At 41.1% G+C, this 12858-nt stretch overlaps 1 protein-coding gene across 12 annotated transcripts in view; it reads right to left on the bottom strand.

Moving 5' to 3' along the window:
• The window catches only part of FMNL2 (formin like 2), a 474212-nt gene that overhangs the window by 37970 nt on the left and 423384 nt on the right, over positions 1–12858 (bottom strand). For all 12 annotated transcript variants that reach the window (XR_010150095.1, XR_010150096.1, XM_054679872.2 and 9 more), the window contains 2 exons: positions 4528–4602; positions 321–431 (listed from right to left, as the gene is read on the bottom strand). Coding sequence is in view for 10 of the 12 variants with exons in the window: in XM_054679872.2 (XP_054535847.1) it covers positions 321–431; positions 4528–4602 (186 nt within the window). In the remaining 2 variants the exon portion in view is untranslated. The remainder of the gene's footprint in view (positions 1–320; positions 432–4527; positions 4603–12858) is intronic.

Genomic DNA, 12858 nt, shown 5'->3' with positions numbered 1-12858 from the left:
GCCCAGATGAAGGATGCAATGAGACTTGACCCAGACGAAGCTCAAAAGGAGAGGAAAGCTGCAGCAAGGCTGCAAGAGGTTATCTGACTCCCGTACTAAAAGGCTGCTAGCAGAAGATGACCTGAGATCCCAGGAGCCCTGCAAGAATCCAGCATCTCTGGCAGAGTACATCACTCAGCTCAGTTCCCTTTAACTAGCACTACAGTAGTTGACTGCATAGAGCTTTAGGCATTCTTTAGCTGCTATGGAAGCATACCTTTGAGGGCAGGCAATAATAAGTCAATTCTTATATTGGAGCCAAAGGTCACAGCTATACTCACGTCCAAGTATTCGTCCAGGCCTAATTTGGTAAATTCATACTGCAGGTGAACTCTGAAATTCATATCTTCTACTGAATGGACTACAATATTAATAAACTGCATAGAAGCCACCTGAAATGAAATTGTCAAGGGGTTAGATGGGCTCCAAACTTTTTTCTCAGTTTAACTGCAGACATGTGCTTTCAATTTCATAAAAAAGGCTCACTTACCGATTTCCTTTTCCTTCATTTCATTGGTTCTTTAAAAATATATATATGGTTTTTTTTGGAAATGGAGTCTTGCTCTGTCGCCCAGACTGGAGTGCAGTGGCATGATCTCGGCTCACTGCAACCTCCGCCTCCTGGGTTCAGGCGATTCTCCTGCCTCGGCCTCCCGAGTAGCTGGGATTACAGGCAGGTGCCACCACGTCCAGCTAATTTTTGTATTTTTAGTAGAGATGGGGTTTCACCATGCTGGCCAGGCTGGTCTCAAACACCTGACCTCGTGATCTGCCGGCCTGGGCCTCCCAAAGTGCTGGGATTACAGGCATGACCCACCGCGCCCGGCCTCTTTAAAAATATTTTATACTTATTTTTAAATTCAAAAGTCACAGAGGTACCACAATAAGACACCACTTCGCACCCACTCAGATGGCTATAATAAAAAAGAAATACAGTAACAAAAGTTGGGAAGGATATGGAGAAATTAAAACCCTCATCCATTGCTGGTGGTAATGTAAAAAAGGGTGGCCACTTTAAAAAGTGTGACTTTTACTCAAAATGATAAACACAGCATTATCATATGACCCAGCAATTCCGCTTCTAGATATACAGTTAAGAGAAATGAAAATATACGTCCACATAAAAATCTTTACACAGATGTTCAGAGTAACATTAACATCATGTTGTTATTAACATCATTAATAACAACCAAAAAGTAGAAAGAACCCAATGTCCATTAATCGATAAACAAAATGTGGTATATCCAAACAATGGAATATTATGAAACAATAAAAAGCAATAAATTACCAACACATGTTACAACGTGAACTTGAAAACATGTTAAATGATAAAAACCCATTATAGAAGACCACATGTTGTATGATTCCATTCATACAAAACATCCCGAACAGGCTAAACTATTGAGATAGAAAGCAGGTTAGTGGTTGCCTAGGGCTGAGGGTGGGATAAATGGGAGCGACTGCCAATGGGTACAGGACTTTTTTGTGGGGGGGTGACACTGTGTCCTAAATTGTGGTAAGGATTGTACAGCCCTGTGAATAGGCTAAATAGGCACTGGATTATAAATAAATTGGATGAATCTGATGGTATGTTAATTATATCTCAGTGAAAGTCATATAGGTATATAAGATAAACTGTGGAAATTATTATAGTTATGTTGTACAAAATGTGAAAATTATTACAAAGAACATTTTTTAAAGAAGAACATTTAAATCACCTACAATCTCACCACAAGGTAACTACATCTAAAAATTCCCTGTGAACTCTTCCCTATCAACAGGATAGTAACAGATCCTTGACCCATCTTTCCATATAATCAACGAGTTTGCATTCCCTAAAAGCTTGGGATTTACTGCTTTCTCCCCACAACTTCACCACTGGCCCTGAGACCTGCCAAAGAGAAAACCAGTCCCCGGTTTGGTAAATAAAAGGACAGCATTCAACAGATCTATTTTGCTTTCCACAGTGACTATCAGTCTATTTATGGTGGAAACATCTTACTAATGCTTTCCCTTCATGGCTGTCACCCAGGAGAGTCTCTGGCAAGGAGGGAATATGATTGAGGGATGCAGAGTCACACTTATCCTGAGAACCACCTTATTCCTTGTCTCTCTCCAAACCTAATTTCCTTGATCTTTTAAAAAATTTTTTTATCAAGTTAGATTCTTCTTTGAAGATACGGTATACATTGGATATCTTTGGAAGATGTGTAACCTCTCTAGCTTACAAAAGGACTCTACTGCAACTTACTAAAAAAAAATTAAAAAATAAAAATCATCTCGGGTTCTATCACTAAATGAGCTTTAAAAAATATATCTTTACAAAGGCATGTACAAAATACAAACTAGAAAAATATTTTTTAAAGAAACAAAATGGTTTTTGTTTTCTTTTGTCCACAAAAAAATACAGGAAAAGGGTAGAAATGTCTTATACTACATTAGAAAAATTTATATTATATGTTATGAGGAATATGTTGTTTCAGAGGTTGTGCAACCTAATTGCATTCCCAAGGCAGTTTATCAAAAGCCTCATTTTCTGGAGAGAAAACATGGTTAGATTCTGGCATCTTTCCATTTCTCTTCGGAAAACAGGTCTAAATGATCTACTGAGCTTTATGATATGCCTAAGAGGCAACTATCTGAAGGTGACACATGAATCTAGCACATAGAACTTGTGTAACAGCAGCCTCTAAATAAGGTACCTCATTGCATGTATATGTGAATAAACGAACTGACAGAAAATGGAACCTAGTTTGTGTATGGATAGTACAGGTGTTTTAAAGGGCTTTATATAATTGTAATTTCAGCAGAAACTCAAATGGCAAGGAGGTCTGGCACGTATCATAAATGAGCAGGCTGGGCTGTGTGTCACGCAAAGGGAATGGTGTGGACTGTGACAAACTAGAGAGGACATCTTTGGACTAAAGCAATAGGGGCTGCTTGGCTCCAGCAGCTGACACTCTGCAGGAACAGGGGCCTAGTGTTCTCAAATATTTTCAGTTTCCAAGCAAATCAGACGTGTATTTTTTATGCATCATATCCAGATTGTTTAAGTAGGGTCATCACTGTCGGACTGAACTCATAAGCCTGTAGGTTGGCTTTAGCATGAAAGCCTACAGTTTGCAACCTCAACTCTAACAGAATGAATAAGTTCCCCTAAAAAGGCACAAGAAAGAAACTCACATCATGAGACAAGGCACCAATCTCTTTACGTATTTATCACCAGGGCCAGCATTAGCCTTAACTTCTTTAAAAAATCCTAATAACAAGATTTTAAAAGTCAGTGTAAAAATGTCCCTTGTTTCATATATGTGTGTGTATAAAGTATATAGACACATATATATACATATATATGTATATATATAAAGTATATATATATAGACACACACACTTTGAAAAGCAAATAACATGCTTTATGCAACAGAAAATCTTCTCTATAAAGGATTTCATCTTTCTCACTGGTTTTGGAAGGGGCTGAGGGCTAAGACGCATATAAAACTTGAGGACTCCAAACATTTTTTTTTTTTTTCACAAAAAGGGTTAGAAATCTGCGAAGCTATGTTTCATGTTTTATAATCACTGAGGCAATTCAAATGAAAACTTCACTTGGCATCCTAAGCATAGGCTCTGCAAGGTAAGGAGTCATTGGTACGTCTGCTTCAGGTTAGAAGTGATCTGGGAAATTACAGCCCGGTTAGGATCTCCTGGGTCTAGAATTTCCCTAGGGCAACTGGATTGGGTCAACGCCTACAGATCTGGGTGCACTCAAGCGTAAAACTTCTGGAGAAATTCACTATGGTAGATTCTATCTTCCTTCCAGATTAAGATTTACGTGTATGAATGCAGAAGTGCTGCAACTCACTTTGATGTTCTTACCCGAGAATGACAGGACTGCTGTGGAACCGCATGTTCTTGTATGTCACCTAACCTGCCAAGGACAGCCCCAATATGATTACACCCTCACAGAATTACCAAAGCAGGAAAGAGATCAGGGAGGAAAAAAAAAATCACTGCTGCATATTCATTTTGGAGATACATACAGTCAACTCTACAAACCAAAGCACTTTAATTTTTAAGAATATAGTCTGGAGAAGGGCACTGGCAGGGGCCTGCAAAAATAAAAAAGGTCAAGATTGCTTCTACCTTAAGGATTCTTACGCAGCATCATCAACAATTAAACAATGGCAGCATTTGCACCAGGCATGGCTGTTTCCAACTGCACGGCTTCCCCTTTATTTGCTATGATTAGTACTTTTGTCTTTACTATACCGTGTATGTAAGGAATAAAATGGAAATCAAAGAGAAATACAGATTAAGAGGGACATTCTAGATTGGATCTATAGCATATTAATTGCAATTCCCTGTCCTTTGTAATATAAATACGTGTGTGTGTGTGTGTGTGTGTGTGTGTGTGTGTGTGTGTGTGTGTGTATTTAGAAAAAAAGTATTGAAACTGAGTTTGCTTTATTGAATACTGAAATAACTCACCATAAAATCTATGTTATTGTCTTCATTCCTGAAATGTTCCATCAACTTCTCAAAGCGCTGTTTTTCTCCACAAACCTGAAACACACATTTTCATTGTGCATGTGACTTTCTAAACATAAACATTCCAAAATTAGATGCAGAAATTTCAGCTTAATAATGATTTCCAGAATATCTATCTTTTTCTCTCTCATAAACTATTTACTTCCCTTCTAAGCTAGTTAACTCACAAACAGCCATATGAGCTGCAACCAAAAGCTGATCTTGGTTTCCTTTCCAGATTCTCTTGATATTTTGAAATCCATATCAAATGTGTTTTTCTTTCATTGGTTGCCTTTGCAGTCTCACCAATTTTTTAGCATGCATTTGGAATCCAAGAATGCAGTCATGGTAAAAAAAAAAAAAACAAAAAACAAAACAAAAAAAACGACCATAGCTTCCTTTTGTAAAAAGGAAAAAAGATATGCAAAAAGATATGAGTATTTAAATTCTTTAAAAGGCACATTTAAAATGTTCATATGTATAACTGAATCAAAAAATCTCAGTGCATAAACTACAATACAGAAATAGACACCGTGGAAGCTATATTAACCCATTTAAGGTGAGTACAGAAATCTGCAGTAATTTGTGAAGTAGCATCCCAGAATCCTGAAACATATGCATTCAGCTAATTAATGTTTTCATTGATCAGATGAAACAAACATAAAATACCGGTAACTCCAGGGCCCAAAGGTATTTGCATATACATGAAATAAAATACATGGAGCTAAAAAAAAAAAAAAAAAAAAAAGAGTCAAAAAAGATTTCTATCAAATGACTCTCTAGGGACTTTTTTTCTTTCTTTTTTTTAAATTTTAGATTCCAAGCTGGAATGTGGTAGCACGATGATAGCTCACTACAGTCTCAACCTCCTGGGCTCAGGCAATCCTCCTGCCTCAGCTTCCCAAGTAGCTGGGACTACAAGCAGGCACCACCACACCCAGCTCTGAAGACTTATTTTTAAAGTCAAAGGACAAACTTTAATTCTGTCAATGTCCTTGGTTGACTTTTTTGGGGCAAAGTCCTATACCCACTGGTTTATTCATTTCACCTTCAGAAAATATTTCTCCAAACCACTCCTGACTATTTGCTGCATTAGTAAGACACAGTCCCTTGGTTAACATTTTGCTAATTTAATCCAGGTTTCACATGCTAAACTCCAAATTTTCTGATTCCATTTGTGATCTTAGGGATAACTCAGATCAATCCTCAAAAATTCTTCTAAAATGTTATTTCATAATGCAGCCATTTAATTCAGTCGTGTGAAACTCCAAGTGAATATATATATATTTTGGTGAAGAGAAAGTCCCACGAAGGCAGGAATTCTGTTTAGTTCACTACATAGCATCTACATCAATGCTTAGTACATTATAAGTTCCCAATCGTATTTGTTAAATTGCACTGAATAGAAGATAAATGAGTAATTATGTTAAAATTCACTTCACAAAACGATGAATGACTTCCTGTTCTCCATGATGAAGCATTAAACCATGGTAGACAGGCACCACCGGGGGTAAATCCTTAGTGGTGGCCATCTCTAAACCATATGCTGGGAACGTTAAAGTGAACAGCCTTCAGCCTCTGAGGGCCTCCTAGTCTCAAAGCAGTATTTCCAACAGATTCAGACCACCATTTACTGCATTTTCATGACAACTCTCCGTGAAAATTTATTTATACCTGACTTAACAAAAAATAATTTCAGAATGCAGAGGGACAGTGCATGGAAGGTAGAGTCTAAAGTAAAGTCTTTAAAATTGGCCTAACATGGTGGCTCACACCTGTAATCCCAGGGCTTTGAGAGGCCAAAGCGGGAGGATCGCTTGAGCCCCAGAGTTCAAGACTGGCCTGGGCAAAATAATGAAACCATGTCTGTACTGAAAATAAAAATTAAAAAATCAGACAGGTGCAGTGGCACGCACCTGTAGTCCCAGCTACTCAGGAGACTGAGGTGGGAGGATACTTTGAGTCCATGAGGTCGAGGCTGCAGTGAGCCATGATCATGCCATACACCAGCCTGGGCAACAGAGCAAGACCCTGTCTCAAAAATACACACACACACACGCGCACACACACACACACACACACAGATGCACACACATGACCAGTCCCACACTGGAGAGTCTGATTCAATTGGCCCAGGTGGTGCTGGGGGGACACGGGCATGCACAATTTTAAAAGCACTATGGATCATTTTGATGCTCCACAATGGCTGACAACCAGAGATTTAAGGGGTTACCATGTTCTGCCCCCCTCCTCAGCTGGCCCCTCTAGACAATATACAGCAAGTTCCTGGAAATGAAAGGTTTCTTGAAGGGGGTGAGGCAGTACAGGCCCAGCTCCCTAGACTATGACATCAGTCACATCTTATGCCCAAAGAGACAAGCATCTCTTGCCTGCAAAAAGGGATCTGTGGGTAAAAAACCCTGAGGTTTTATACAAAAGGTCAGAACTGCAATGTGAATTTTCTTTAGCAGAAACCCCAATACAGGCTGGGCACAGTGGTTCTCGCCTGTAATCCCAGCACTTTGGGAGGACGAGGTAGGCAGATAACATGAGGTCAGGAGTTTGAGACCAGCCTGGCCAACATGGTGAAACCCCGTCTGTACTAAAAATACAAAAATTAGCCAGGAGTGGTGGCATGCACCTGTAATCCCAGCTACTTGGGAGGCTGTGGAAGGAGAATTGCTTGAACCCAGAAGGCAGAGGTTGCAGTGAGCCGAGATCATACCACTGCATTCCAGCCTGGGTGACAAAGTGAGACTCTGTCTCAAAAAAAAACAGTTTACTTTGGTCTTGTTGTGGGTGGTTGGTAGTGGCAGTAAGAGAAGAGGAAAAGAGGCCATCCTGAATTCGGCGAGAGCTACCAGCTCTCCTGAGAAGCAGACCGTGATTCATGTTTGGTTGAGGGGCTAGGCACACGCTAAACTAAATGAGGCCACAGCTGTTCATGAACAGTGACAACAAAAGCAATTCCTAGGGAGGCAAAGCTCTTCGAAGAATGTTAGAAAGCTGAAAAATGCCTTTTGCATAATCTGATGCTCTCAATTTATGAATTAGACCTACACAGAGATTAGACTTCTCTAACCTGATGAAAGGTTGAGAGAGTGGCAGAACCAAGGCTAGAACCAGGTCCCCGATGGCCAGCCTGAGGTTCCTTCTCCCACATAGCCCAGAATGCCCATATAAACATATTCCATTAAAGAAGGTAGTTAAGGCATTCCAGCAGTATCTGAGACACACAGAGATGAAAAACATTATCACTAAAAGACATAGTCATTATACCATGCATACTTTGACATCCCTGCACCAGAAACTTCCATGGAACCTCTAAAAATGATAGATTCCTAGAGTCTATATTGAGACATACTGAATAAGAATCTCCCCAGATGGGCCTAGAAATCTGTGAATACTTGTGGTTGTTGGACCAGCATCTGGGAACCAATGGCTCATATAATATCACACTGGCTGATTAAACCCTCAGTCTTTCTGATTACCAATTATAAACTGATTAACTAGATCATTAAATCTCCAGCTCATTCAACTTCTAACTGAGCAACACAAACACAGTTACTATAACTGGGTATCATAGGAATGCCGCCGGAATGGACCCACTGCCCCTGCATAAGTGCAATGAATAATAAGGTAACCCAAAAATAATCAAGGGGTGCATGTTGGGTCTTAGAAAAAAAAGCTTTTGAATGGCTGGAAAAGCACATGTGGACGGCAACAAACTACGCATAGCCTGTTACTTTAAAAGATGGCATCAAATATAGAACAAGCAACACTAGATTTCATGGTGGATAAGGATCCCAAAAAACACATCACTAGCCTGGCAGATAGACCTGAAGTAGATGTTAAGAAGAGCCTTGAATATATGTGTTTCTTTAGAGAGCCCTCATTCTGTCAACAGACAAATCCCTGCTGAGAACATGTGCGTTACAAAATAGAGAAATACCTCTAATCTTAAAAAAAAAAAAACAGACTTAAATATCTTCTTATTTACAGCTGCTATGAACTTGGCGAAAATAACCCAAATGCACAAAATGACATTATGAATACAAATGCCGGCTTTGGGAAACCTTGAAAGCAACACAGTGACCACTCTCCATGGTAAGGACTAGAAGGACCCCTACTACCACAGCTCCACCAAACCCAAGGCTGCTTTGCTGCCAATCTCCACTAATGAACTCAGGGTTGTGTTTCCTGACACATTCCACAGGCACAGCAAGGATTCCAGAGCCCCCCTTTGTTTCTGAGGAAGGAAAGGAAGCATGCAGGCCAGATTCACATTTGTTTCTCCATTACTTTAGCAATCATTAAACAAGTGTACCCTACAATCCCACAGGAAACAGGAAGATATGTTTGGGGAAGGTTGGTAAAAGCTGTGTCCCACATCAAAGGAAAGTTGTCTTCGTTCATACTGCTCACATCTGGAGCACCCCCACGCACTGGGTGAAACAGGACCATCATGGTGGAACATGCTCTCTCCTTTGCGGTGGCCTCTTTAGAAAATTGGTGAGGATGAAAGGAACGAGACACTAATTTTCAGTTATTTTCAGAATCCATGCATTGGCCTGCATGGGAATGAACTCGAGCGCTTCATCAAAACGTTTCTAAGAGCCAGGAGCATATTTGCACGTGTACATCATTACACATTCTATATTGATGGGCATCACTTCCATCTGCCCACAAAGGCCAGATAATACACAGTGCAAAAACTTTTTAATAAAAAAGCTATATTCTTGCAGCTGAAACGTGTCATTCTTGACTTTTATATTCACTGGTATATCTCGTTCTCCCACCAGCTTTGATACCAGTTTCCAAATCAATAACATGTACTCTATTAAGTGGGGTGGGGAGAAAGTTTAAGAGCTACAGAAAAACTGAGCCGAGCAGAGTGGCAAGGAGCCCTTCTGTGCACTGGACTGCCCTATCAGGAATTAGACTACTACGGCTAGCAGCTGGGGCTACCAGCAATTAAGTAAACCAGCAGACAAATAAAAGTATATGCCCTGGAAAAGTATGTATCCTACTGAAAACCAAGAGGCATCTTCATTATAAATCATCTATAAACCGGCTGCATGTGAATAAATTCACGATCCCAGTTAATGTAAAAATGATCAGGCTCCAATCCTGGACCACAGACTTCAGTCTGCTAACACAGCCACCTATCTGCCCATCCCTGTGGGGTCCTACCTAATACAACTGCCTCTCTTTGCACCTTCAAGCTCTAAGACTGATGGGGGTAAAGGGCTATAAGGGTAGAAATGGGTCTATGTGGCACATTAGACAAGACTGTAAAACCTGGGTTATAAGTCACAGTTCAGCCACTACCCTGTTGTTAGCTTGGACCATTCAGCAAACATCCCTGGACTTCAGTTTTCACATCTATCAAGTTGAGAGCCTTAGGCCAGGTGCAGTGGCTCACACCTGTACTCCCAGCACTTTGGGAGGCCGAGACAGGTGGATCACCTGAGGTCAGGAGTTTGAGACCAGCCTGGCCAACAGGGTGAAACCCCGTTTCTACTAGAAATACAAAAATTAATTGGGCATGGTGGCGGGCGCCTGTAATCCCAGGTATTAGGAAGGCTGAGGCAGGAGAATCACTTGAACCTGGGAGGTGAAGGTTCCAGTGAGCCAAGGTCACACCATTGCACTCTAGCCTGGGTGACAGAGTGAGACTCCGTCTCAAAAAAAAAGAAAAGAAAAGAGAGCCTTAGATGATACTACTGGTTTGCAAGCCATACTTTAAGAAAGCAATCGGCCGGCGTGGTGGCTCATGCCTGTAATCCCAGCACTTTGGGAGGCCAAGGTGGGCAGATCGCCTGAGGTCAGGAGTTCGAGACTAGCCTGGCCAACGTAGTGAAAACCAGTCTCTACTAAAAATGCAAAAATTAGCTGGGCGTGGTGGCAGGCGCCTGTAATCCCAGCTATTCAGGAGGCTGAGGTAGGAGAATTGCTTGAACCTGGGGGATGGAGGTTGCAGTTAGCCGAGATCGTGCCACTGCACTCCAGCCTGGGTGACAGAGCGAGACTCCATCTCAAAAAAAAAAAAAAAAAAAGAAAAAAGAAAAGAAAGAAAGCAATCAGGGTTACAGAGGAAATAAAGGAGAAGAAACTATATGGGTTACAGAGCTTTGGGAGTAAGGGGGAATTCCAAGTCAGGGGCTTGGCCAAGAAAGGGAAAGCCTAAGTAAGGTTCTTGAGAATTCTACCCTCACTATCCAGATCTTCTTTCTTATACTTACTTAGGTGTCTGATAAGATTGCTTTTGAGGGGAAAAAAAGGTTTCATTGCAAATAAAAAATTTGAAAAAAATTCTCTCCCTCAGTATTCTTGAACGTCTAAAATTCTCATCTAGCATGGCAATAGAACATGATATGGCCAAGCTGACTGGCATGGAAGCTCCACAGAAACAAATTCAGAGGAATGCACTTGGCTGTGCCGGCCCTGAATACCAAACATAAAGGTCAAACCACTCTCTTGCCCCATCTGGTTCACTCCTGATTGTGAAGCTATGAAATCCCACACCCTGCACAGATAACGTGGGCCACTCCCAGGACAAGCAAGATTCATTTTCATGTAAAGGAGAATTGAAGCAAAAGCAAAACTTCTGCCAAAAAAAAAACTCCAACTATGCTCTCCAACATCTGTGAAAGACATTTGTGAACAGTGTCCCAAACCATTTGGATCAATCTGGGACCCTGGAGGCAAAGGTGGCTATAGTTTAAAGCATCTCAAAGGGTGGGCGGCGGTTAGGGGATGCTTTCCCTAAAGGCTAATAGTGGAGAGGAGATGGTTTTACAAAAACCTTGGGTACTATCTTGCCAGCCAGATGTTGAAGTGAACACACTCCCAGACTTCAGCCACCTCTCTGTCCCTCTTCAAGGTGAGTAACAGTCTCTGGCTTTCCCCAGCAACAGCTCCCAGGGAACCATGCAAAGTCTGTAGCCAAATTGAGGCCTGACTCTTATGAGATGGCTATAAAATATGCTTCTGGGTTAGTTATATAAAAATTAAAGGCCCTTTGCTTAAGTGTTTCCTTCTTGCCTTGTTGCCTGGCGCCTGCCTCAATACTTTCTTTTTCTCCTGTTACAATAGGCCCCTGTGATCTGCAAGGCTCCCTGCAGGAAGGCACCGTTTTAGAGGCACACTCTATTATGACTGATTAGACGACCCTTCTCGGGGCCTGCCTGAGAACAAAAGTTCCGTTTTCTTTTCAGGGCCTTGTGAAGTAAACAGTTATTTCATAGTTAGTCCTAGGTGAAAACCATCTTTTACCATCTACTGAGTGCACCAGCAGTCTGAGGGCTATATGAGGGCCATAATGGCCTGACAAAACCACTTTTCTGGGGTGTTCTGTGGCTGTCAATGGTCTGTTATTGTTGTCTCTTGAAGTGATTGGACATTTCATACACATACACCATGCAGCAGCCATGACAGAAGCAGATCACTCCAACCTGCTGCTGGCTCTCATGTCTCCTTGGGATTTAACTGTGAATATGTTCATCCAGCTGAAATGCTCTGAAACTGAACAACCTTATCTCACTCCGCTAAAACAAAAACTAATGAAAGCTAAGCAACTAAATGTATTCTATAACCTAGTCAACCCTCCTCCTTCATAAATACAACATTTGTATCAATCCTGGACCAGGAGATGACTATGAGCCTGAGGTTTCATCTGCATAATGCTAAACACCCTTGTGAAAACTTCAGTAACTTTTCCAGGTGTTTCCAGATATCCAGATGTTTGGCAGGAGGCACACAGAGCAGCCAGATGACTGTCTTACTTTCCACACCCATATTTTGCTGTACTGAATAAAGAACCCAAAGACAGAAGCAAAAGGATAGTAAAATCCCCAAAGGACGACTCATTGACGCATCACCCCTTCAATGAGAAATGTCTTTTTACTACCTCTCTAAAAAAAAAAAAAAAAAAGATGACCTTCAATAAATTCTAGAGAGTAAAACTCCTCCTTACAATAGGTCATAAATGATCTCTTTCCGAAATATGCTTCAAGTCCAGCTTGAACCTCTCTAGCTTCAATGCAAGACTCATATCTCCTGGTCATTAGGAAGGACACATAGAGTCTTTCAAGGCTACTTGTAATGGTTAACTTTATGCATCAATTTGAGACGGTGAAGTGATGTCCAAGAGCTGGTGAAATATTTCTGGGTGTGTCTGTGACAGTGAGTAAAGAAGACGTCCCTCTCCAATGTGGCTGGGCGTCTCCAATCCACTGAGGGCCCAAATAGAACAAAAAGAATTTGGAGGAAGGGTGAATTCTCTCTCAT

This window comes from Pan troglodytes, chromosome 13 (genome assembly GCF_028858775.2).
Source record: "Pan troglodytes isolate AG18354 chromosome 13, NHGRI_mPanTro3-v2.0_pri, whole genome shotgun sequence".
Taxonomy (NCBI): Eukaryota; Metazoa; Chordata; class Mammalia; order Primates; family Hominidae; genus Pan; species Pan troglodytes.
Note: the sequence above shows the minus strand (reverse complement) of the source record. Positions and strands in the feature narration are given on the sequence as shown.